The sequence below is a fragment of the Molothrus ater genome, chromosome 24 (assembly GCF_012460135.2).
Source record: "Molothrus ater isolate BHLD 08-10-18 breed brown headed cowbird chromosome 24, BPBGC_Mater_1.1, whole genome shotgun sequence".
NCBI classification, from domain to species: Eukaryota; Metazoa; Chordata; class Aves; order Passeriformes; family Icteridae; genus Molothrus; species Molothrus ater.
Genome location: NC_050501.2, coordinates 6,085,755 through 6,112,075, shown reverse-complemented (window position 1 = coordinate 6,112,075; position 26,321 = coordinate 6,085,755). Strand labels below are relative to the sequence as shown.

Genomic DNA, 26,321 nt, shown 5'->3' with positions numbered 1-26,321 from the left:
GAGCCCCTAAATTTGTGCACTCCAATTGGAGTGGCAAAAGAAACAAGCCTAAAACAGATTTCCTCCATAAAGTGAAATGACACCCTAGAAAATTACACTCCAATAAAAAGCTAATGAAAAGGTGCACTGGGAACAGTTTTGCCCTCCAGATAACTTGTCCCTCCTGATCTTAATGAATTCACTGGCAATTCTGACAAGCTTTTATTACAGTGGTACTCAGTGCCCTGGAAGCTGGGTGCAAGTGCTGTTCAAAGGGATGGGCTTTGTCCCAGGGAACACGGGCAAATCCTGCAAAAGGCAGGGATGGAGGGTGCTGATTATTCATTGTCTGCACAGGGAATAAAAGAGGTTTATATGGAACAGACGTATGGGTAAGTGTCAGTGTCATTAGCAGTAATTAGAGTAAGTGCCTCTGTGATCCTCCTCTGGTATATCTGAGGCAGGCTTCATTTCATAACTACAGGTTTGGCTGCTCAAAATCCTCTTTCCCAACAGAGAGCCCATGGCTGCTGCACCCTGCTCTCCTCTGGGCTCTCACTAGAGGGGGGCCACATTTCTGTTCTCCCCTCAGATGTGCCCATGGAGAGTTTTACACTGAGAGGTTTAATGCCAGAAAAGTGGAATTCAAATTACCCAAGAGAAGGGGCAGTGGAAGGCCCTGACCTGGTTTTGTGCAGGTCCAGCTCTCCTTCAGACAGGAGGAAAAGTTTCCTCTGCTCGGTGCCTGTTGCTGGGGAAGGGCAGGGTGAGATGAGATGGAGAGGGACAGGGAAGGGGATCTGCCCGGGGGGGTCAGCACCATCCCCTGCCCCAAACAGGGACAGAGGTTCCCTCTCTGAGCCTGGAGAGCTCCAGACACCCCTGGGGCTGGGTCCAGTCCCTGCTGAGTGCTCTGCATGGACCAGGGCAGGGGACAGAGGGGACAGAGGGGACAGAGGGGACAGAGGTCCCCTCTCTGTGCCTGGAGAGCTCCAGACACCCCCGGGGGGCTCAGCACCATCCCCTGCCCCAAACAGGGACAGAGATTCCCTCTCTGAGCCTGGGGCTGGGTCCAGTCCCCGCCGAGCAAGTGCCAGAGCGCTCTGCATGTCCCAGGGCAGGGGACAGAGGGGACAGAGGGGACAGAGGGGACACCTCCGGGGGGCTCAGCGCCATCCCCTGCCCCAAAGAGGGACAGCCCCGGCCACCCCTGGCCACCGTGCAGGGGCCAGGGCAGGAGCAGGGGCCGGGGCAGGAGCAGGGCAGGCACCGTGCAGGGGCCAGGGCAGGAGCAGGGCAGGGGCCAGGGCAGGGGCCGGGGCAGGAACAGGGCAGGCTCCGTGCAGGAGCGGGGCAGGAGCGGGGCAGGCTCCGTGCAGGGGCCGGGGCAGGAGCGGGGCAGGGGCCGGGGCAGGAGCGGGGCAGGCTCCGTGCAGGGGCCGGGGCAGGAGCGGGGCAGGAACCCTGCAGGAGCAGGGCAGGAACCCTGTAGGTGCCAGGGCAGGAGCAGGGCAGGAACCCTGCAGGTGCCGGGGCAGGAGCGGGGCAGGGGCCGGGGCAGGTGCCGGGGCAGGAGCGGGGCAGGAACCGTGCAGGTGCCGGGGCAGGAGCGGGGCAGGGGCCGGGGCAGGAGCGGGGCAGGAGCCAGGGCAGGAGCAGGGCAGGAACCCTGCAGGTGCCGGGGCAGGAGCGCTGCGCTGCCCGTGCCCACCCCGCGGCGCCCAGGGCGGGGCTGTTTGTCCTGCAGGGCACCCCAGGAACCCACAAAGAGCGCGGCCCCAGCGCCCCTGAGTGCCCTAATGAGGTTAATTAGAGCAGCTAATGGGCTGCCCGCTGCTGGTTGTGCAGACGCTGTTGTAATCCCTCGCCTTGTTTTGCAGAGGCTGCGGGAAACAGGGAAAAAACCCACGTGGCTTAGCCAAGAAAAAAGGACATTTTTGTCCAATTTAAGGCACTGACCCCGTAGAAATGAGGGCTGGTGATGTAAAACTGCAAATATATAATTAGCACTCAAACAGCCCCATTCATCTCCAGAAGAAATCTCTAACACACAGGGTGGGAAACTATAAAAAAATTTGATTTTCTGTTTTTGCTCAGAAGGAGGGGGGAAAATTTAAAGGAAATTTGTCTTCGGTATTTATTTCTTTTAAACAACAACTATAAAAAATTGTTTTACCTTAAAGTTTTTTTACACACTTTATATAATAGGGGAAATACTGCTCTGATAGGGCAGTGGATTTCCCAAAACCAGAAAGGGAGGAAGGAAAACCCAATGGTTTCACCCATGAGGAACACAGAACTCCCTTTGCCATGTCCAAGCTTTTATAGTGACAAAAATACAAAAATACAGCATTTAATGGCACTTGAGAAATGCTGCCTTGGGGTGTAAGGCATTCCCAAAGCAGCCCTTGCTGTTCCCATGCTTTGCTCACAATTCTGCTTTGGGCTGGGCTGCAAACCAAGCCTGAAAGGCTCTTTCAGAGTTTTCCCAGCAGAACCACTTGGCAGAGGACAAAGCTGCTCTCCTGAGGCTGAAATAACTCTGGTGTCCCTGGCCAGCCCCCGGGTGCTCCCAGTCACTGTGCTGAGGTGTATCCCAGGGTGAGCAAACACCAGCAGCTCCCAGCTGCCACATTTCTGCACTGGGGCTCAGCAGAGCCCAGGGCACACATCCAATGTTGTCTTTGTGTCTACAAACCCACCACAAAAAAAAAAAATAATTCAAGCACGAGGCCTGATTTTTTTCCTTAGTTCCTTTCAAGAAAGGTTAGAAGCGAAAACCTGAGGCCCCTTTAACAACTCCCCCTGGATTATTTTTGCAGGACAGGTGAGGCTTTAGATTTCATTTCATTTTCTCAAGAGGTGACATTTTTGTTGGCTGCTGGAAGGGGAAGGTGTCTCCTGCCTTTCTAAAGATCTTCTCATGCATGAGCAGGGCAGGGAGCAGGCACAGCCCCTGCCCTGCCCACCAGAGAGGCTGGGACTGCTCTGAGGGGCAGGAAAAGCTTCTGAGCAGGGTCACCAGTAGGAAAAAGCAGTGTCTGGGGTGAGGGCAGAGGGTTTGGCCTGTTTGCTGAGAGATCCTGTGGGATTTGTGGCAAAAGCAGGGTGGGAGCAGCTGTGTCTGTTCCTGTGCTCAGGAATGTCCCTGAACTCAGTGGCAAAATCCAGGCCAAGGCTGCTTGGGCTCCTTCCCTTCTCCTCATTTTCCACCTTCCCCCACACTGGGAGGTGCCAGGGGCTGTCCTGGGTGCCAGAGGGGTACAGGACACAGCTGGGGCTGATGTTCCACTGAGGCAGCTGGGACGGAGCTGCTCCTAAAGGACAGTGACAGAAATCCCTGCCTGTCCCTCCTCAGGCGGGCTGGGCACGGCCCCTGGGAGCTGCTGCTCCTCTGTCCCCACTCTGAGGCCACAGGAATGTCCCTCTTGTCCCCCTGCTCTGCCATCAAGGCCCAGTGGCTGTTCTGGGGTATTTCCCAGAGCTCACACCAGCATCTCCCCCACTCTGGCTGCCTCACTCCTCTCCCAAGGAGCTGAAGGCTGTGAAAATCTCTGGAGGTCCAGAGGAGTCTGTTCAGGTGGGCCCTGAGACTCCCTGAGCTTGGAGGATATTTAGGGGAATAATCTGAGTTCATTAATATAATTTAATTTAGGTCAGTAAAATGGCAGTGAACTCAGGGCAAAATCATAACCAAGCCATTTAATCTGAAATCACTTTCCATTAAATTACAGTAAATCCAAGGAATTCCAGCTGGATTATTTTATTCTAATTGAGCCTCCAACTCTAATGGAATCCAGAGGGATTTGAAGGGCTCATTTGGAGTTCACACTTCTGAGACACTGCCAGAGGAAGGCTGGAAAACACAAAATGTTCTCAAAGAAGGAGACAGAGAAGTGCAAAATCCCAGAATGGGTCAGGCAGGAAATGAGCACTGACCAGCAGCTATGAGGATGAGCTGGATCCACGAGGAACCAGTGGCAGCAGGGAAAAATGATCATATGGGGACCCCACTGGGCTGAGTTCGAGGCACCCAAGCCTGGCCACAAAGATTTTGTGTTCCCACAGGTGCCTCACCTCCAGGTTAACCCCAGACACCTCCTGCACAACAAACCTGTGTAAGAAATGTGTGTTTTAATGCAAACACATTCCTAGGAGCACAGGACATTTCCTCCTTGCTGGGTGCTTGCCCAGGTGCCATCGGCACTCAAGAGCCTGGCAAGATCCCTCCTTTGGGGTGGAGATTGTAGGTGATTCTCAGAGATCAAGACCTCTCATTTCAAATCTCTGACATTTCACACTTCCAGTTCAGCTGTGAGCTTGTAAAGTCACTGAAGAAAGTGAAAATCAGCACCAAAAGAAGCAGAAGTAGGTGCAATTTCCCTCTCAGCCTTGGCAATGCCCCTGCTCTCACTTAACTGAACTCTTGAGCAACTTTTTGTCTCTGACCATTCCCAAATTGGTTTCTTACAACATCAAAACTGATTTTCTTTGGGACTTATCTGATAGAGTTAAAAGAAAACACCCTGGCAATGCCACTGCATCACAAGGGAGGCTTTGATCATCTGGGGCTGCCAACGCACCTTGGAGTGTGTTAAACTCATCTGATTGCATCTGCCTCTCGCCATCAAGTGGCCCTGCAGGAGCCACCCTCGGGGAAGGGGCACCAAGGGCACAAATGACTTGGCCTTGGGTTCCTGGGCACTCCTGGAGGCTTTTCCTAGGAGGAACTTGAGGACTTTGTGCTGAGCAGGTCACCCAGCTCAGGTGAAAGTGCGTTTCTGCATTTTGGAAAGAGCAGATCTTTGAAAGAGGAACCTCCCAGCAGTAAAAATCCTCTGTGGTGCTCATGTAATCTCCAGGGATGGGGTTCAGTCCCTGGGTCCATGTGGGGGATCCAGAATTCCACTGCAGTGCTGGGGATTGATCCCTCCCATCCCCTGCAAAGGCTCTCCCAGCTAAAACCAGCTCTAAGCCAGCCAGAGCACAGATTTCAGAGTCAGCTTTGAAAGGTTCAGATTAGGGGAGCAGATACGAGTGGGAGATGCACTGCTGGTGAAATGCTGACACTTCAACTCAATCCTTGTGTTTCAGAAACCACAGTTTTGGTTAAAAAAGAAGAGTAACCCATTTGCATCAGCATTTTATTCCCTGATAAGGGTTCAAGACGTCTCCCAGTTACCCTCTGCAGCACAAACAGCAAGGGCACCCCATGCCCTGCCCTGGGGGAGGAAGCAGGGGAGAAGGAGGCTGGGGTGCCATGCAGAGGATTCTCATTAATTTTGGAAGGAGTTATAAAAAGTGAGCTTGAAAGTCTGTCCCAAAGAGGAGGATTCAGCTGATTGAGAACTCATCTGCCTCTATCTCTTGGCTAATCGTGAATGCTGCTTCTGCTGTGTCACTTCAAAGGCCCAGCACAGCTGGGAGGGTTTTCATCAAAGCTCCTGCATGTCTGGGGGAGGTTTTCCCCCCCATGAATATACATCACTGGAGGCTCCTTTTCCCAGCTTTTCCCATGCCTCTCTCTGATTGATCCTCATTTCATTCAGATGAGCTCTTCCTCTCTGGATGGCTAAAGGGCAAGAGACAGCTCTCTCCAGAGCTTTCCCACTCGCCTGGGTGCCTCTCCGAAAGACTTTCCTCTCATCACAGTGGGGGAGGGAGGGAGGGAGCTGTTCAGACAAGAGATTGAGCCTTTAAATTAAATTCTTGTCATCTGAGGGCTGGGCCTGATAGCAGCGGGGGTGGGAAGAGAATTCTCCCAGTATCAGGATTCTGGCCAGAGCCCGGTGCGGTGTAAATGTGCCATGGACTGATCTCAGCAGTCCTGTCATCAAAACTCTGAGCTCTCAGAGGTGCCGGGCAGCAGCTTGGCAGTGACAGCAGCCTCATGCCCCGTGTGGCTGCCCCGGCTTCCACCTGGGCTCCCCAGGCTCAGAACTCGCTGGAATTGCTCAATTCCCCTCTTTTTGCAGTGGGGAAGGAGGGCCGGGCAGCTGGGAGGAATTTCAAGCACTCAGGCACCCTCAGCCAGGCTGGGATTTCACAGGAGCCCAGACCCTGGGTGCACCCAGCACGTGCAGAGCTCCTGGAGATCTGGGCCCTCCAGAGCTGGGATGGGAGCTCAGCCCTCCTGGAACCCCTGGGCCCGCTGCCACTTGGTTACAGCACGTCTGTCTGTCTGTCTGTCTGTCTGTCTGCTGCCTGGGGGCCAGGCAGAGCTCAGCCCAGTCCAGCCCAGCTCAGCCCAGCCCAGCTCAGTTCAGCCCAGCTCAGCCCAGTTCAGCCCAGTCCAGCCCAGCTCAGCCCAGCCCAGTTCAGCCCAGTTCAGCCCAGTCCAGCCCAGCTCAGCTCAGCCCAGCTCAGCCCAGCCCAGCCCAGCCCAGTTCAGCTCAGCCCAGTCCAGCCCAGCTCAGCCCAGTACAGCTCAGCTCAGCCCAGCTCAGCCCAGCCCAGCCCAGTTCAGCCCAGCTCAGCCCAGTCCAGCCCAGCTCAGTCCAGCCCCGCTCAGCTCAGCCCAGTTCAGCCCAGTCCAGCCCAGCCCAGCTCAGCCCAGCTCAGCCCAGTACAGCTCAGCCCAGTCCAGCCCAGCTCAGCCCAGTCCAGCCCAGCCCAGCTCAGCCCAGTACAGCTCAGTCCAGTCCAGCCCAGCTCAGTCCAGCCCAGCTCAGCTCAGCCCAGCTCAGCCCAGCCCAGCTCAGCCCTGCCCTCCAGTCTGTACTTTCCTGTTCCCCAGGGCAGAGTGACCCCAGCCCTGCCAGGTCAGGCCACTGCTCCTTCCTGCAGCCCACAGCCATGGAGGGCGATGGTCCTTGTCACAAATGTCACACATCTCCTGAGCAGGGACGATGCCTTGTGGCCCTCAGAGAGGGGAGGTGATGGCAGATGTCGGGCATTACCCATGGCTGGGTGTCCTGTGAGACCTTTCCCCGTTCCACTGCAGCCCTCAGCAGTCAGGGACCCTCTGTGGGGGCACAACTGCCACACTTGTGTCCTTACAGCCTCCTCTCAGCTCAGAGTCCCACAAACCCCACCCTGGAGCTTTACCAGGAAGGTCAAACCAGGTCCCCAAGGATGTCACCCTCATGGGGACCCTTCCAGCACCAAAACCTCTCCTGGCACTGGTAAATCCTGTGGTGTTCCCTCCACAGCAGGATCCTCTGGAGGCATTCAAGGCTGGTCACTTTATGGGATCAGGACATTCCTTCCCCCCAGCCAGGGCTGGGATTTTCCCTCTGCAGCCCCAGAATAGTTACTGGGACTGTGAATGGTTTATCACTTCTTTCACTGGGGTGTGTGGCTGGATTCACTTTGACACAAGCCCCTTTCTGAATTGCAAGTTGGCAACAATAAAAGGGAGAAGTCTTTAATTAGTTATCTGGCTAATTAACTTTTACAGCACTGCATAGCTTTGGCATCCAAATACTGCAATGCAAAACATTGCAAACATTCAAAGACTTCCCACCCCAGCAGGGAGCTGCTGCCACTGGTGGTTGCGGGGGAAAAGCATCTGGAAATGCTCCCTGGGCTCCCTGCACATCCTCCTCTGCAGGGAACTCACCTGCTCCTGCTGCTGTTCCCCTTAAAGACACAGAGCATTCACGGCATGCCCGTGCTCTGGAAGCCTCAAGGGTGGAAAAGATCTTTAAGATTGTCACTGCCCCAGCAGTGCCACCATGTCCCCAAGTGCCACGTTGACCTGAACACTTCCAGGGATGGTGACTCCACCTCTTCCCTGGGCAGCCTGCTCCAGTGTTTACACCCCTTTCAGTGAAGAAGTTTTCCTTAATATCTGATCTAAAACTCCCCTGTGCCACTGGGAGCTGTTTGCTCTTGTGCTGTCCCTGGGAGAAGAGACTGAAACCACCTCAGTGCAGCCACCTGTCAGGGACTTGTGGAGAGTGAGAAGGTGCCTCCTGAGCCTCCTGAGCCTCCTGAGCCTCCTGAGCTCCAGGCTGAGCCCTCCCAGCTCCCTCAGCCTCTCCTGGTGCTCCAGCCCCTTGCCAGCTCTGTTCCCTGCTCTGGACACCCCACTCCTCCTTCCCAGTGTGTGCACTCACTCTGCTAAAATCCACGCAAGACCAAGTTTATCTCCTGCTTGTGCAGAGATCCCTGCTCCTCCTGCCACCCAGGCAGGGCAGGGTTTCCCAGCCAGGAAATTCCAGCTCCCACTGTCCCGAGCCAGGAGAGAAACCCCTCCCAGCGAGGTGACACCAGATCCCCAGGCAGGAGATGCTCCCAACGCTCCGAGTGCTGTGGGGTGACCCCAGGAGCGCAGCTTGGCTCGGGGAGCAGCAGAGGCTGCTCTGAAGCCTCTCTCTGTCGGGACATGCAGGGTCCCCAGCCGCTTTCCCACGCTGCTGGGGGAGGGGGGTTTCGGGAGTGCCCCGGGGCCGTTCCGTGGGGCTGGATCTGCTCCCTGTGGCCAAGCACGTGCTGTGCTCCCCCGGCTGGGCTCCAGTTTCGCCGGGGCTGCGTGTCCAGGCAGCTCCCAGGGCTCCCAGCCCCGCTGCAAAGGCAAGGGAAGGGAAGGGAAAGGAAGGGAAGGGAAGGGAAGGGAAGGGAAGGGAAGGGAAGGGAAGGGAAGGGAAGGGAAGGGAAGGGAAGGGAAGGGAAGGGAAGGGAAGGGAAGGGAAGGGAAGGGAAGGGAAGGGAAGGGAAGGGACAGGTTTCAGGGGAAGAGAGAGAAGGAGCCTAAAGCAGGTGATCAGCTGGGGCTGCCCTTCCACACATCCCAGGGAAAAGTCTGTCTGTGAGCAAGGCATGATCCTAACCTGTCTCCTCTGTTGTAGTTTGGACTTTAAGTGAGACCTGTTTAACTGAACTGTTCAGTGGTAGGAAAGGATTCAGCTCATTGCAGAACTCAACCAGGAGCCCCCTGTGCCAGTCCCTGTGGGATCTGGGAATCAGCTGAACTTCCAGAGGAGCTGCCTTTGCTGCCCTTAATGTTCCACAGACACTTCCAGGATTCCAGATTCCATGTTTGCACACCTCAGATTGCACCCAAAAAGCTGCAGGTCCCAGCCAAGGTAAATGGAGCCAGCTCAGAGCTGCAGCACCAACCAGGAACTGCTGCTGCCAGGGGTGCAGGGCCCTCCCAGCATCCCAGAAATGTGGCCCAAATACTGTCCCATAAATCCTGACTACAGGGTCCAGGGGTCCTCAGAGCATTCCCTGTGTTCTCCTCACCTTTAGGAACTCTTAAATGTACAGACTCTTTAATCATGGCCAGCTCCAGTTCCTGTGCCCAGGCAAAGCCCCAGGTTCCTGTAAAACCCTTCCCCGGAAGAAAAAATAAAGGAGATGAAATGATTCATGGCATTTGTATGGGGAACCAAATGTATGGGGTTGATTTTGCTTTTGCTTTTCATTTTAAGTCTTTTCAGACTCAATTTAAAAAACAAACCAAGCCCATTCTCTTCCCTTCCTCCTGGTGACAGGCTGCCCAAATGCCTGTCTGGGTCAAGGGGACACTGCTGTATTTTGTTTTACCATCTGGCATCCCCAGCTCTGCAGATTTTTTTAACCTTTTAATTCTCAGTAGCATTTCATCCTTTGCTAATCCCATCATTTCCCCTGTGTTTGCTTTGTGAACCTTCCATAATAATTCCACTCAAATCCAACCATCAGCAGCCTGTGTGTCAGGGCTGCTCCTGAGCAAGAAGAGGGAAAAAATTCCACATTCAAAGTCAGAACTGAGCCTCCAACAAAGATTTCCCAGGGGTAGAGAAGAAGGCTGAGGCTCCCTGCAGCCAGGATGGGGCTGCTGGAGCTGCTGTCCCTGGGATCTGTCTGCTCCTGCCAGGGCAGGGCTGTGTCCAGTTCCTGGGTGGCTCCGGTGTCTTGGCTGCACAACTCATCCCACAGAGCCACAGGAGCCAGGGGAGGGAAGGGAGAGCTGGCTGCAAGAACTGCCAGAGGTGTCCTCTTGGTGCCCTCTTGGGACAGGGGAGAAATCCGGGGACTTTGTGTTGTTTGAAAACTTTCTGCTCTTCCCTTAATGTGTGTTCAGTATGTTCTACCCCAACATTACAAGAGAAAACTTTGGAGCTGAGTGAGGTCTCACTCTCAGTCTCAGAATATGTATTTTTGTTTCATTTTGGGGCTAAGGGATATTTTCTCATGCTCATTCACTTATGGATCAGGGGTTTGGTTTCCCATGGTGCCATCTGTAGCAGGAATGCCCTGTTACAAGTTTTAATCTGGTTTTTTGATGCCTGGGCTCAGTCTCTGTGCCCAGCTCCCAGCTTGCAGCACACACAGCTCTGCCAGAGCAGCTCCTGGGTGAGCTGAGAGCAAACAGAAGGAGCTGGGGTGGCATTGCAGCACTTGGTGCTGCCTGCTGCCTCCAAGGGTTTCACAAAGCCCAACCAGTGTGCCTTCCTCACCCTGGATTTCCTGCAGTGCCCTTCCTCAGGAGGGCAGACACCCAGCACTGACTCAGGGAGGGTTGCAGGGTTTGCCCTCCTGTGCTGAATCATCTGCTGCACGCAGGGAGGGAGCAGTGGAAAATGGGGGGAGTCCCCTGGGGATCCTGGGAGTCACAGAGCGAGGGTGGGTGAGACATGGTGCCATGGAATGACAGCCAAAGTCACCCCAAAGCATTTCACAGCACCACAGAGGGACTCAGGGTGGAAAGGGCCACAGTGGGGCCAAGCAGGGTCCTGCTGAAGCCCAGTGCACAGGATTGTGTCCAGCTGGTTTGTGGATAAGAATATTTGAATATTGATGCTCCACAGGAGTGCACCAGTGGGGGCACAGCTGGGTGATTTGCCCAAGGCTGAATGAAGGCTGTTATCAGTCCTCTGCAGCAGCACCATCCCCGCCTGCATCCTAAAGGCACCACGAGGCTCCATCCACAGCAGGTCCCAGAGCACTGATGGTACAGCCCTGTGTCCTCCTGTCACACACAGGGCACGGTCCCGCTCCTGCCAGCACCCGATCCGGCCCCTTCCTGCCCCCCAGCCAGAGGCAGAGGCTGGAGGGGCAGGAGAGCAGAGCCCTGGGTGCGCTGTGCCCCCTGTGCCAGGATGCTCCGGGAATCACCGCAGCCTCAGCAGGAGTTTTTGCTGTTCCCGGAGTTTTCAGCCGCAGTGGTTTGGAGGAAAAGCGCGTTTTGTTTGACAGGCAGCGACACCTCGTGGCATCGGCCACCCCAGCGCGGCGGGGACAGCGGCACCTCGGCCCCTCCCGGGACAGCCCAGAGTCCAGCGCGGCTGCTCCACAGGAGAGGACGGTGACGATGGTGATGTGATGGTGATGATGGTGATGTGATGGTGATGATGATGGTGATGATGATGATGATGATGATGATAAGATTCCCCTCTTGTGAACGCTTAATAAAATCCCAGTCACCTTGAGGCGGAGCTGCCCGAGGGCTCTGAGGCAGAACCGAGGGAGTGGCGCTGGAACCGCCCCCGGTCCCGTCCGGGCTGATGGGGAAGCACAAGAGCCGTGGCTCGGGTGTGGCTCTGCAGTTCGGGTGCTGAAGGGGGACGGACCCTCCAGACCCTTCACTTTGCTGTTTTCCTTAGAAAGGATTACAGTTCTTCTTTTCACAAGAAAGTCCATAAAAATTAAATGAAATTCAATTAAACAGAGGTAGCAAAACAGCCACGGAAACAGAAACCCGTGGTGAGAGGAAATGGAGATTTTTGGAGGAAATGGAGACTTTGTACCCAGAAGCTGCCACTGCCAGGTTCCAAGGTTCAGAGGGTTGTCAAGGGCTGCCTGCTGGGCTGGGAGAGTTTTCCACCTGGGGAAGACCTGGGAAAACCCCTTTGTCCAAGCTGCTGTAACTCTCCTGTGAGGTGAATTCACTGATCCATTCCTGCACTGATGGCTCAGGCCTGGGGTGCCTGTGATGGAAGGCAGGAGAGCTGAGGTGCCAAACAACCCCTGCTCCAGGGATTTCCCCCTTTCCTGCAGTGGCACAGCCATCCCAAGCACACGCCTGGCACCCTCTACTTGGCAGCGTGGCAGAGATCCAGGTCCTCTCGTGTGCCCACATGGGAGGGGGCAGATCCCTGTCCTATCTCTGCACTTTACCCCCCCAGCTGTAAAGTGCAGTAATTCCCTAACTCCCAAAAAACATTGTGCTACCATAAACTAAGAGCAACTCTTTGATCTCCTGTAAACACCAGGCTAGCAGAGTCTCCCTTCCCGCTGTTTTTATTTTTTGTTGCTAGGTTATGAATAGCTCCCTCCTGCACTGAAACTTTCTTTAAATGCTATTAATATTTCACAGCCACAGGTAAGTACCAAAGGTCAGAGTTTTACTGAGGTGTCTCACAAGATGAGGCAGCTCTTCCCCTGTGCCAGGGCTCACTGGAGGGTGCAGTGCTGCAAGTTTCACCTTTGCTGTCCTCCAAAAGCCTCTCTCACCTGCTCCTCTGCCAGGCACACGTGCAGGGCTGTACCAGGAAGAGAGGCAGGGCGCATGTGTGCAGCTCCTGGGCTCCTCAATCCTCTGGAATTCACACAGGAAACACGATGAGAATGGATCAAGGAAAAGCGTTGATGACAAATGGGAAGCTCTGCTCTGTCCTGTGTGGCTGGAGAGTGGGAGCCCTGGTGGCTCTGTGTCTCCTGCAGCAGGCTCGAGGTATGTGAACACCTGAGTGTTACTCTTCATTATATGGCTTTGTTGGTAGGAGGAGGGAGAAGTTTGGATCAGTTTAAATGGGAATGACTCACATAAAGTGAAATGTTCCGCGGTAAAGAAGTGACAGTTTAAAATCTGTCTGTGGGAGGTGTCCTATTGAGGGCTAGTGATGGACATGGTGATCTGCTGGAAAAAAGAGGGGCAGGAAAATATACAGGCCAAACCTGCAGCTCTGAACTCCTGGTAGGATCTGCCCTTGGAGGATTGGGATTGTATGAGAAGCGTGGGACAGCTGTGTCTGCCCTGTCCAGGGAGTCAGGCAGAGTTTGTGGGTTGTAAATCACTGAAATGCAGTGAGAGCACAGGGAAAGCAATTGGAAATTATAAAACATATTGTTCATAGAAACAATTCTAAATTGAGTCCTAATTCTAAAAGCTGTTGAGATGAAGATGCTTTATGAGAGACAAGGAAAACATTGCACCACATCTGCTGCCAGAGCCAATTTCCAGCCTTTAATGAAAGGCTCAGCCTCAGATATTGACACCACCTTAGTGAGAACCAAATGGTACTTCCTGTCCCCAAAGATACTTTTGAATCATTCACATAATTTTCCCTCTTGACCAGGTCATGTTCAACTTCTCCCTCCTCAAAATGTGACCCTGCTGTCCAAGGATTTTGCCATGATTTTGACCTGGGCTCCAGGGGAAGGCTCTCCCCCAGATGTGACCTACACTGTGAGGTATGAAAGGTAAGAGCTCCAAACCGTGTCTGATCAAAGGGGTGGCACAGGGACAACCACTGGGCATCTCTCCTGATTAATGAGTGTCCTAATCATCAGTGACCTTCCACCAAAAGAAAACATCATCCACGTGGGAAACGTTCCAAACTCTGAGCCCCACTCGCTCCCCACCCTCCCAAACCCCTCCTTCTCTTGCTCTGTAAATCCCAGCAGAACGTGTTTCACATTTTGGTGTGGCTGTTCCTTCCAGCCAGGATCGCCTGGACAAATGGAGGAAGGTTCCTCACTGCAGAAACATCCCCAGGTCCTCCTGCAATCTGACTTGTGCCCTCTCCAACCTCTACGTTAAGGTCCGGGCCCGGGTGAAGGCGGTTTGGGGCCGGTCCCAGTCGCCCTGGGTGAAATCCCAGTTCAAGGATTACTACTCAGATGGTGAGTGCCTGCCAGGTGACAGCCTGGATGGAAGGAATTCCCACAGACACACAGACCACACCCCACAGCCAGCCAGGAGCCTTAGGGCTGGCAGAGACTTGAGTGGGCAGGAGCAGTAAGGGGCTGGGATCATTGAGGATGAATTTTGTAGCAAGTGTCAGAATTTGTTCATCAGCTGAGCAAAGTGGCTCCAAGGGTGTTTTAGTTAAAGAGGTGTCCTCTGTGGCTGTGAACACTGTCCCAGTGGCTCTCTGGGGTATTTTAGATAAAGAGGTGTCCTTTGCTTCCCTCTTATCACAAGATAACAGCTGGAAGTGAGGCCCAGCCATCACTGCAGGAAGGTAAGAGCCAAGCCAGCCCCACTCTCACTGCTGCTCCCTCCATTGCAGTGGAACTGGCTCCCCCTGTGCTGACCCTGAAGGTCAGGGACAATTCCATCCTTGTCAGTGCCTCCTTCCCTCTGCCCACCTGTGTGGAGAACCTCACCTGGAAATATGACTTGAACCTCTGGGAAGCAGGATCTGAAGACAAGGTCAGTACAAGTGGCTCTTTTTAGATGAAACTGAGGAACTGAAAAAGCTTCAAAGTTCTGGGCAGAGAGAGAGGGACTGGATCCAGGGCCTGGAGGAAATGAACCAGCCAAACCCGAGCTAACCAAAGCCAGAGACAAAAAGTAGAAGTGTGTGTATGCATCCTTCTTTTTTTGGTAGTTCCCTGTTTTTATCAGGAAGGGGAGGCTACACTACAGTCAGTCTGAAGGCCTGAGGTTTAAAACAACCAATGCAGGTGCCACTGGCAGCATTCCCTGGCAGAGCAGAGCCCAGCACTGCTGCAATCCCCACCTGGATCCATCGGCCCTGGGGGAGATGTCAGACATGGGGTCACACAAGGGATCCATGGGCTGAGGTGATACAGAAACATCACCCCAAAAGTGAAAGAATCACCTCTCAACCCTCTGCTTTGTCTCTCAGCAGAAGAAATATGAGGGTTACTTCAGGAAGGACACAGTGACCATCAACACCACTGCCCTCAGAGGCAATTACTGCTTCAGTGCCAGGGCTCTCTATGAAAGCATCGACTTGAAGCACAGTGAATTCTCCCAGCCTGTGTGTGTGCTGTTAAACCACAAAGGTATGGCCCTTCTCAGGAAAGGATGTGGGAGACATTCAGTGGGATGAGGGCAAGGCAAAGATTTCCACTAAAATCAGGTTTTCACCACAAAAAAAAAACAACTTCCTGTTAAAGGGACTGGTTGGATTTTCTGGTGAGTGGTTCCTGCTTTCTGTAGAAACAGTTTCATTTTAAAAAGCCTGAAATGTTTTCTGTAAACTCTGAGTATTGTATGTCAGTGTAGAGCCCATAATTCCTATAAAATTGCCACTCACAAGAGATTATTTCTGTCTTTTTCATCAGCACAGTGGAAGTTCCCACTTCTGGTTGTGATCCCTCTGTTTGTCCTCCCCATCTTTGTGGCCAGTCCCTTCATCTGCTGCCTGGTGAAACAGGAGGCCAAGCAAAGGAAGATGCCTCAGGTTTTGGTATGGCCCGAATTCTGAGGTCCCCTCCTGAGCCAGAGTCTTGCTGGTTTTCAGAGGGTAACTGGGGAGGAGTGGAGGGTTCTGCACTTCTCAGTTTTGCATTTGTAATTCCCATTTTTGAAATAACCTTTCTGACATCCAGATTTTTCTTTTGGAAGCATCACAGGCTCACTGTTTGATTCCTTCTCCCTGGTAGGATTTCTCTCAATTTAAAGCTGCTGGACCAACCTTCCACGTGGAGCTCGGTGAAAAAGAATTCTGCAGTGACAATCTGAGCTGCTCAGAGAAGCCAGTGCCTCAAAGGAGGACAAACAGAGCTTTAGGAGGACACCAGCTGCTATGGATGGCTTCTTTCCCATCATCATCATCACTGTCATCATCGTGGTCAGAGGATGAGGAGGAGGAAGACAGCAGCACTTTGATCCCATACCGTGAAATGCCTCGGTATCCAAAGAGAGGTCTCAGCTCTCAGCCATGCCCAGCAGCTCTGGGGGGAAGCAGCCTGGATTCAGGATCTGGAGATCCCTCTGTGGCATCTGTGCTTGACCTCAGAGCCCTGGGTTTCACCCTCTTTGCAGAGAGGAAGGGTGAGGGGGACACCTCGGGGTCCCAGGCTAACGAGGAGCCCTCCCTGTATCTCTGCTCCTCCTTGGAAAGGATCTCCCTCACTGAGGTGACATTCCCAGGTGCCCCAGAGCAGGGCCAGGACGATGGACACAGGGAAGAGAGGCTGGGAATGAGCCCCCTTCACCCCCTGCTGGGGGGGATTGGTGCTGAAGCCCACGAGCTGAACCCCAGGAAGGCTCCTCATTCCTGCAGGGGTTACCAGAAATGCATCCTCGATCTGCAGCTCCAGGAGGATCCCAGCAGGCAGCTGCTCATCCCCCTGTGGACACTGCAGCTGGCGGAGGATGAAGGCATTGCCAGTGACTGTGGCAGTGACAGCTTCACAGAAGGGACCCCTCCCGAGTCCACAGTGCTCAGTGATGCTTTGGGGACTTCAGTTACAAAGGGAAAAGGTGATCCAAAGCTGCAATTCCCAGGCTACGAGCACTCACATTACTTGGGAAGGATCTGAAGAGCCCAGCAGGTCTGGGGAGTGCCTGGAAGTCCTGGAGAGCTCCAGATATCCGAGCAAGGATCCTTGAACAAAGACAAAAACTGATATCTGGCCTATCAAGGCAATGGCTTTAGGGACACAAAGGTGCATTTTATTGCTAAGTCACCTCTGTACTGCCACTGTCCCTCTGAAAAGGTGCTCAGCCAGGGCTGAGGGAGGCAGGGACATCTCTGAGGGGCCACCCAGCCAACAGGCACTGCCTGGGGCTCACCTCACAACAAGGGCCAGAAAATGCAGTGTTGTGCCTGCACGTGGATTTGGAGCAGATCTTGAACTGCTTTGTGTCACTTTTGCTTCCTTTAAGTCCAGAGCTTGAGTGGAAGTTCCTTACAGAGACATTCAGCAAGATGTGGTTTTTGTGGCATGAAGAGTTCTCCACCTCATCCTGCAGAAATCACCTTCTGTGTTCCAACAGAGGGAACCAAAGCCAAAGTGTGCAGCATGCTTGTTTATTTATTTTTATTTTATATTTATTGAAGCTGAAATTCCTTCTGCTGTGCAGAATGTCTGAGAGCAATGATATTTTGATATAAATCTCCATGCGTACGTGGTTTTGTTTTCCAGAGCTACAAAGGGGGACTGCAGCTCATCCTGAAAAAAAATTACCTCTAAAACAGGACCCCATCCTGTGCTGGGGTGGGATTCTGAGACTTCCCAGCCAGGTCACTTTGGTCACTACTGAACAAAGAATCACAGAATGGTTTGGTGGGAAGGGATCCTGAAGTTCATCCCACTGCACCCCTGCCATGGCAGGGACACCTCCCACTGTCCCAGGTGGCTCCAAGCCTGTCCCTGGCACTGCCAGGGCTCCAGGGGCAGCCCCAGCTGCTCTGGGCACCCCGTGCCAGGGCCTGCCCACCCTCAAAGGGAAGGATTTCAGTCCAGTATCTAATCTAGATCTCCCCTCTGGCAGTTTACAGCCATCACCTTTGTCCCATCACCTCATGTCCTTGTGAAAGCATTTTATACTCCAGTATCAAAAGGAGCCTTTGTGTAAAGGGCTCACAGGAAAGCAAAGCAGTAAAAGAAAGAGGAAAACACTCCCCAGCCATTCTCTGCACTCAGGGAGAGGGCTCAGATGAGGGGAGGCTGTTGATGGAGGGTATGAAAGCTGAAATCTTTTGAGAAGCAGAAAAAAAGAAGTGAGGGGTGGTAGGAGGGAGTGGGAACTGCTTTGCAGCAAGATGTTCTCATTGAGGTCCTGAATGAAGTCCAAAGGAGAGGTGGGGGAAGGATTCACCAGCTGGACTATTCCTCTGCCCTCTGCAGTGTCCTTGGGTTCATCCTGCATTGTTATCCCTCCAGTTCATTTGGAAAGACACAGATGATGCACACATAATCACCACCCAATTTCTTGTGCAATCCAGGAAAACCCCCCAGGCTTTGATTTACAGGAAGCTCTGCAGTTGAGTAATGTCTACAGAATGCTTTTGACATGTCCCAGCTCTGCAAACTCAGCCTGGGATCAGTTCTTGCCCTGTCCAGGGGGCAGAGGGACAGGCTGCAGGCCAGGTGATGGCAGCATCCAACTCCTCATTTCCTTTCAGCAGGGCTTGAGAGCTGCTTTCCTCTGCACAAGGGTCAGTCCTGGCCAGAGCAGCTGCTCCAGCTGTTATCACAGCATCAGGAAATCATTTCCTTAGGAAAACACCTTGGGGATCATCGAGTCCAACTGGGAACCCACCCTGTCCCCAGGGCCACATCCACACATGGAGGGTTCATGCCCAGCACTCACCAGGTTTGCTGCAGTCCCCACACACCGGGAGGAAATCAAAAGTTTGAGAGAATTTGGAAGATAAAACCCTAATTTTAAGCTTGAAAGTCGAGTTTTGGACATCTTCAGGTCCCCAAAGATTCAGAGAGGTGTGTCCTGGGCTGTTCAAAAGGAGACACCTTGCTAGAAATAAGGGCAGAAGTAAAGTTTGAAGTTCTATTGTCAGAACTGAAGGCTCAGGTGCACACCAAGGTCCCTCAGCTCTGCCCCATCACCCAGCAGGAGTGTGAGGCAGTGATGTGAGGGAAGGGAAAACAGAAATACTTTTATCAGGCTGTTCAGGAAACACCCTAACAAACAGTTGTGCTTAATTAGACACTGGTGGATAGGTGTGTCTGCTCTAACAAACCTGAGGCCTCTGCCTTTGTCCAGGTGAGCTGAGAAAGACAAAATGCCAGCGATGCCCCATGGCAGGGCTGCAGGCACAGAGCCCTCCCACACCCAGGCAGGGCAGGGAACAGAAACAGCATCAGGAAATCCACAGATGAGGAGGGAAGCAGAAGGGGTTTGTGAATTCCATCACATGTTTGGCCACAAGGATGGAGCAGTGAAATCAGCGTTCAGAAGCACGCAGGGTTTGTATTTTGAAAACATAACAACGCCCTAAAAGCTGCACACGTTGTGGAAAAGGGACTGTATCCCTTTCTTCCTGTCCATACAAACTCCCGGGTCTTATCACGTGGATTCAGTAACAGGACTTTACACTGTACAACAGCCACAAAAATAAACATTGTAGGTGTACAATAGTCCCTGCCAAAAGCTGTGGGACAGCAGCTGCTCCTCCTGTGGAAAGGCCACCACTCTTCTACCTCTTGCCCACATCAGGTGAAAAACCCCAGTGCTCTGGTTGACTTTCATTGTAAGAAAGTATTCAGGAGTACTTTTGGAGGAAACAGGTGCACTGCTTGCAGCAGGTATTGAACCAACCAGGTGCACAGCTCTGAGTTTTAATGTCTAGAGTTGTAACAAGCTCAAGTTACTCGACCAGAAAAGCAAACCTCAAACCCCAGGAACCTCAGAGAGGGCTTTCAGGCAGGAAGCTCTCAGCAAAAAGGTATTTGGCTCTTTTTCAGGAGCTGGGGATTTTCTCAGCCTCTGGCTCGTGCACCTTTGTACAGTCAGGTGTGCACTGGAGGAGAGAAGTGCTCCTGCTGTCACTCTGCAGTGTCACACATGCGCAGGGCTCCGGGCAGCCCAGAGCCAGGGAAGGCAGGACAGGAGCTCTGCTTTGCTCTGTTACTGAGCAACAAATCCAACCTGGCCTGGCAAGAGAGAATTCAGCCAAAAGGTGATTCACCTGCACACAGGAGCAGCTGCCTGCTCTCACAGCCCAGCCTGCAGAGTCATTCATGAAGGGATTTCTGCTCGTCCTGGCTGGAGTTTCAGTGCTGGGTAAGTCCTGAGCTCTCCTCTGCTGTCGCTGGTTGTGGGATTCTGTTTGATACTGGACTCTGCACTTCACTCCTGTTTCCTGAATTATCACCTGGAGAATGAGCTGCTGTCTGAGTTTTCTTCTGAGTTCTCTTCTCTCTCCTTGTAGTAACTCCCATGTGTGGCTGGTATGCTCGGCACTTAAGGGATTAGTAGGGAGAGGGGAAGATTCAGTCACTTCAAAGGGTTTGTCACTGTGCTAGGACCCAAATCCTGCAGCAGTGAAGGACATTCCCTGGTGTCAGGGGGCTTTGGATCAGTCTCCTCATGTCTTCAGCAAAGGCACAAATGAATACACCAACAGTCCTGATTTTAAAGGAGGTACAAACAAATAATGGACTCTTAAAGTGAGGGAGTCATCGTAGAGTGGTTGGGTTGGAAGGGACTTAAAGCTCATCTCATCCCACCCCTGCCATGGCAGGGACCCCTTCCCCTGTCCCAGGCTGCTCCAAGCCTGTCCAGCCTGGCCTTGGGCACTGCCAGAGATGGGGCAGCCCCAGCTGCTCTGGGCACCCCGTGCCAGGACCTCCCCAAACAATTTCTCCCTGATATCTAATGTAGATCTACCCTCTAAAGCCATTGAATCCTACTCCAGATGTGGCAAGCTCACTGCTGGGTGAATGAAGGATAAACCTGCTCTTTCCAGACCCCAGCTTTTCAGCATTCAGCCGTGCCATTCATCTGCTGTGTCTGCCATCTCACCCTGTGGAACTCCTCAGCCCAAGGACTGTATTTCACATTGTAAAATATCCTGGTTTTCCCCTGCCCACACTTGACTGTGCTTGTGTTATGCTGCTTTGCATAAGTGTTCCAGCATGGATAAATATGGGAAGACAGATTTCCTACTCCTGATAAGATCAGGGTACTTGTGACTCAGTTTTCAGGGTGCTCAGAGAGGGGATCCCACTCCTCCATAGCCACACTGCTGCTCCTGCTGAGCCTGGGTGGGCAGAGGCAAATGTGGAGCTGCAGATGAAGTCAGGACAACATCTGGGGCAGCCAGCAGCCCATTTCTGCACCACCTTCCTGCCCAAATGCCACATACAGGGCTGAGAGGGGATCTGTGCCCCTCTGCCTAACCCTCCTCCATGCAGCCAGCAGACTGAACTGCTCACACTCAGTTCTGCTCCATGGGGGAAAGCCTGGAGCGAGGATCCAGCTGGGATTTATAATCTCTGCTCAATGTGATCTTGTCCAAGGCAGCTCCATCCCAATGCTCAGTTTGCCCATCTGTGCTATTTTCAATTGCTCACTTTTTCACCATTTTTCTCATTGTTCACTGCAGGCTGAAGCCCTGACATGCCCCAGGTGTTCATCAGTGCCACAAGCCCAGAGCTGAATAATGTATAAATGCTTTACCTTTGAGGGTCTGCCCATAATCTGAATTCAGAGTTTATAAATCCTGAAGTTAGAAACTCTTGTGGATCAGCCTTGGGAAAGATTTGCACTGTGTTTTCTCTTGGTAAGAGAGACACAAAATCCTCGAGGACTTTTCTGCAGCAGCCCAGAGCCAGTTTGCTGCAGGGGGGCCAAGGTGGGGTCCTGCTGTGCAGGGACGTGTTTGCAGGGACAGGTGACATTCCTGACCCCAAGGGAAGAGCAGCAGGGCTCAGAAAGCAGGGAGCTGGGCTGAGTTGTTTGCTGTCACCCTGGCACACCCAGGCCAGAGTCCAGACACTGGGTGTCACACTGTACAGGCACTTTCCATCCAATAAAACATGGAGCACGAGAGGAGAACAGAGCCACATCTTCAGGAGGTGACACTGAGCTCTGCATGTCACTTCCTTGAGCAGGGGCAGAAAGCAGAGACATTCACAGACCTGATTCTGGGCTTGAAAACAGATTAGTGGTCTTATTTTACCACCCATGTAAAGGCTCTTAAAGAAACCTAGCTAGAAATTCCAGGATTCTCTTTCTGATTTGTGTTTTTGAGGCTTTTCTGTATAAATTCCTGATTTCTTTGGGATGAGTCAGTTGTCTGCAAGAGTGTGATGTGAACACAGTTTGAAGCCTTGTTCTGCTCAAGCTCCTTCTTTTCAGCCCAGCTTTAGCAAAATACCACAAGATCCATTTTCATCTGAGGGCTGAGATGTCAGAAGAGGTTTTTTAATACCAGTTTCTCTGCTCCTCCAGGTATTGGGACTACAGAGAGATCATCATGTCTGAAACGTGCAGCATTTTCTTCCACAAACTTTGAGAACATCCTGACATGGGAAACAGAGGCAGATATTCCCCCTGGCACTGTGTTTGATGTCCAGTACAAACAGTATGTGAAGTTTGCTTCTTTTGGGCTGTTCTTAGGGGTCTCAGAGAGAGAAGGGCCAAGAGAGAAAAGGTGATTTTGCTGTTTATGGTTTTTGCTGTATTATGGTTCATATAATGGTTCATATAATCCTATGAATATTTCAGGATTATTCAAAGTGGGGGATGATGCTCATTTAAGCAAATATTTTCCATCTTGGGTTGCTTTGCTCCATTACCGAGCTAGTCATGCCTTCAGCAACTTCCTTCTCTCTATTCCATTTTCCTCCACTGCTGTCCAACCAAACCACTCCAAATCCTTGTTTTGTTCTCAGGTATGGAGAGAAATCCTGGCTCACCAAGCAGGAGTGCCAGAGCATCACCCAGCTCTTCTGCAACCTCAGCAGGGAGACAGAGAACTTCACAGAGCATTTCTACGGGCGGGTGCGGGCGCGGGGCTGCTCCTCCAGCTGGGTGCGCTCCGAGCGCTTCGAGCCCCGCAAGGAGAGTGAGTCCCAGCTCCCAAAGCTCCTGCCCCTGCAGGGCAGCATTTCCCCACCGTGCAGACTTGCAAGGCACTGTGCTGCTGGGGCAGAGTGAAACTTTGGAGGTTTGGTGTTTTGGGCAAGGAGGTGAATGAGAAATGGGCAGGGTCCCAGCTGGGAGCTGGGGGTCAGAGAAAGGAAAGGCCTGGTGTGATGGGAGGGAGAGCTGCTGGTGAGAGAACAGAGAAATGAGTGAGGGACATCATGGGCAACCTGGGGACAGGGAGTTCCTGCAGCTGTGAAATGGGAACACTGGGATAAGCATCCATTCCAGGGGGTACTTGGTGTCCCAAGCCCAAAGTGAGCCCTACTGCAGACACAACGCAGGGGGGGCCTCATTGGCTCTGTGGCTAAAACTTCCCACTGAAAAATCACCAAGAATAATTCAAGGTGGCATCAGCAGCCAATGCTTGTGTAGAGCCTTCAGATCTTTGCACCAAAAAAGCGGTGAGAACTTAAAGCTCTTTGCAGTGCTGGGTGTAGTGTGTGCCTACACCAGAGACCAGTGCAGGCACAAATCCCTGTAAATCCGGTGTAGGACGGGAACTGGGATTTGGGCAGCTGCTACCTGAGTGCCTGTGGTGGGATTTCACATACACACAAAGGAGGACACCCTGCACAGGGACAGGGAACATGGAGCTGGAAAAGCTTGGGATGAGAATTCCTGGGGACAAGAACCCCAAACCACCTCTGTCTGCAGTGTCCTGACTCCTGCCGTGCTCACACAGCTCAGACACCTTTTGGACAAACAGAAAGGCCATTTCAGCGAGCCTGGGCTGTGTTTGACATCAGCTGATGCCAGCACGGCTGACAGAGCCTGTTGTGCCTTTCCAGCCATCATAGGCGCCCCCCAGGTGGAACACGTCCCCCACGCCCGCTCCATCAGGTTCCTGGTGCGGCCGCCCCTGACGCCCCTGCGGGGGGAGGACCAGCAGCCGCTCACTGTGGAGGACATCTACAGCAAATTTGGGGCTGTGGATTATCACCTGACAATATTCAACCAGAGGACACAGCAGCAGGTAAAGCACAGCCTCGGGCTCTGGGATGCTGTAAATCCCATTTCAGATCAGCTGGGGAAGGATCTCAGTTTCCACAGGATGGGGGAGATTTCTGATGTACAAGGGAAAGTCTTGGAGCCTTTGACTCTCAGGACAACAGGAACTTTAAGCTTTCTTCTTAAACCCAAAGGACTTTCTAAGAGTACTGTATAAGTAGCAAAAAATAAAACCATTGGTGGCTAAAAATTACTTAAGAAGTTCAAGTCTTAAGAAACTGAAATGCAGAATTAAATACAGGAATAATGGAAAGCAAAATCATATAAATATGATTCAGAAAAAAATCAGAGTTCCATACACACAGAATAATTAGAGCCCTGTAAGACCTCATTAGTAAATAATATTTTATGCTGAATTTTGCAATCTGAATTGAAGAAAATTTCATCTTGCCCAAATACAGATTTTACCTTTCTTTTCAACAGTGGACAAAGAATGAGCACAACAAAGAATTTGAAGTTTCCAACTTGGACCCAGACACTGAATACAACGGGACAGTTTATATCTGCCTGCTCCAGAGAAGGAGCAAACCTCAGGTGTTTTGGGTCAAAACACTGGCAGGTGAGGCTGTTAACTCTGCTGAAAGCTGGAAAGTCCAGCTGGGATATTGCATACACAAAATGCATTGCTTTTCAGCACAGAACATTTTAATAATTTAAAAATTAATTCCTGTGAGACTAAACCTGTGACATCACCTAGCTAATTGTGACATTTTTCTAATCCAGCTCTTTTTCCACTTGTTCTTTCCCCAGACAAGACGTGGATTCTCTACTGTCTGGTGGCCTTGGCCTTCTGTGCTGGGCTGGTTTTTGCTGCCACTGCTTACGTGAGCTACAAATACATCAAACAGCGCAGTGCCCAGCCCAGGGCCCTGGTGAGTGCCCTCAGCCACTGCTGCAAATGCTCAGGGATCAAGCTCAGCTTGCAAATCACAGAATCAGCCCTGCCTGGGGCTGGCAAGGTCATTTAGTCCATGCCACTGTCCCAGGTGTTCCCAGCCCCAGTGTCCAGCCTGGCCTTGGACGCTGCTGGGGATGCAGGAGCAGCCAGAGCTGCTCTGTGCCAGGGCCTCAGCACTCTCTGAGTGAAACATTTCTCCCCAGTATCCAATCTAAACCCACCCTCCTTCATTTAAAGGGTTAAGGAGCTTGGTCGAGGCAATCACTGCAGGTTACTGGTATTTTAAAGTGCTCAGAACCTGCCCCAAACTGAGCCCCTCAGGTAAGGCAGCTAAACCTGAGGCATCCCAAATCCCCAGCTCCCCTTGAAACCCTGGGATTCTCACCTATCCCTCATCTCCCACAGCAAGAATTGGGTTTCATGCTGATGAGCTCAAGGATTTTCATGCTACTTTCATGCTGCAGGGCTTAGGACAAATCTTGCAAAAGTGAAAGCAGGAGATTTTCTTCCTCATATTTCAAGGCTGCTCAGATAATACACACTGAGAAATGTCTGTGTTCCTGTGAATGGTCATTTTCCAGCAGAAAAAAGAAAAAAAAGCAGAGCTCTTTAGTCAGCAGAGCAGATCCCTGGTGGCTGTTACTGGCTTTTACTGACACTTCTCCAAAGACAACGCTACAGTAACTACAGCAAACCCTCGAGGTCACAGCTTCTTGGGAATAACTCGCGCTCTTTTATCTACTCCACCAGGACTTCAGAGGGATTCCATCGTTCCAGCCTCTCACACTGACGGTGGAGCACATCATAAAGCCCCTCAGCTTCTCCAAACCTTCCCCTTTCATCCCTGAAGTGCAGCTGGCCCAGATGAGCCAACACTTGGACTGGTCCCTGGAGCCAGCACGGCCCTCCTGTCCCTACCAGCAGCAGGTGGATGTTCCAGCACTGCAGCTGCCCCCTCAGCCCTGCCAGGTGGAGATGCCAGCCCCCATCACTGCCTACACTCCTCAGAAAGCTGAGCAGGGCATTGCTGCTGCCCCAGGCGGCTCCAGCCTGGCCCTGACCTACGGGCTGTGCGTGGAGGGCACGGACAGGAGCTCCCAGCCCGAGCAAAGGCTGAAGGAATCTTCTCCAGATCGTTCTGAGGATGCAGAGCTCCGAAGCCACGTGCTGGGAAAGAGCTGCAGCCACTGGGATTACAAAGAGCAGCAGCCAAAGGTGGCCCTGTGGAAGAGCAGGGACAGACTGGAGTCGGTGGTGATCCAGGGGAGCCCTGGGCAGGCCCCGCTGCTGCTGCAGAGCGAGGAGCTGGAGGATCCCGAGCTGTCCCAGCTGTCCCTGGCCTTGCTGGAGCAGGGAGGATGCTACAGACAGCAGGCAGCGCTGCCCCTGCCGCTGCCCGCGGGGAAAGCCGCCCCAGGCTACGCTGCCCAGCAGGGGCTGCTGGCACCTCTGCTGCTCTCGCTCCGGACTGGGGGCCACGGGGAGCGCTGGGAGCTGCCGGAGCCCTTCCCACGCCCTGCGGCCCCAGCGCAGCTCCCGGCGACCGCAGCCACGCAAATGCTGCCAGCAGCGAAGGGGCCGGGCTGCACAGAGCTCGGCGAGTCCCCAGCCAGCAGCCCGGGCCGCGACAGCGCCAGCGCCACTCCTCTCACCATGCTCTTCAAGGATTTGGACCTGAAAGTGCAGTGGGACGAGGAGAGCACGGAACTTTATTAGGATGACTTAATGGTATTTAAATCCAGATGGTGTTTTCTTGTATGGACCAGAAGCAATGCAAACCCACAGCTGATCCTGGCTGTACGAACAGAGCTCAGGGCTGTCACACTGTTCCATTGTCACACTGCTCCATTGTCATTGTCACACTGCTCCATTGTCACACTGCTCCATTGTCATTGTCACACTGTTCCATTGTCACACTGCTCCATTGTCACACTGTTCCATTGTCACACTGCTCCATTGTCATTG

General features: G+C 52.8%; 2 protein-coding genes across 2 annotated transcripts; both read left to right on the top strand.

Annotated features, from left to right (window-relative positions):
• The first annotated feature begins 12,471 nt into the window (after positions 1-12,471).
• Positions 12,472-16,371, top strand: IFNLR1 (interferon lambda receptor 1). Its single transcript, XM_036396888.2, has 7 exons — positions 12,472-12,583; positions 13,209-13,332; positions 13,574-13,755; positions 14,145-14,287; positions 14,730-14,886; positions 15,169-15,293; positions 15,490-16,371. The coding sequence occupies exons 1-7, from the start codon at positions 12,472-12,474 to the stop codon at positions 16,369-16,371; spliced, it is 1,725 nt and encodes a 574-aa protein (XP_036252781.2).
• Positions 16,372-19,536: 3,165 nt separating this feature from the next.
• Positions 19,537-26,072, top strand: IL22RA1 (interleukin 22 receptor subunit alpha 1). The gene is made up of 7 exons (XM_036396887.1): positions 19,537-19,579; positions 21,752-21,884; positions 22,195-22,367; positions 23,239-23,423; positions 23,882-24,017; positions 24,209-24,330; positions 25,107-26,072. Exons 1-7 carry the CDS (start codon positions 19,537-19,539, stop codon positions 26,070-26,072), a joined length of 1,758 nt encoding a protein of 585 aa, XP_036252780.1.
• Positions 26,073-26,321: the final 249 nt, after the last annotated feature.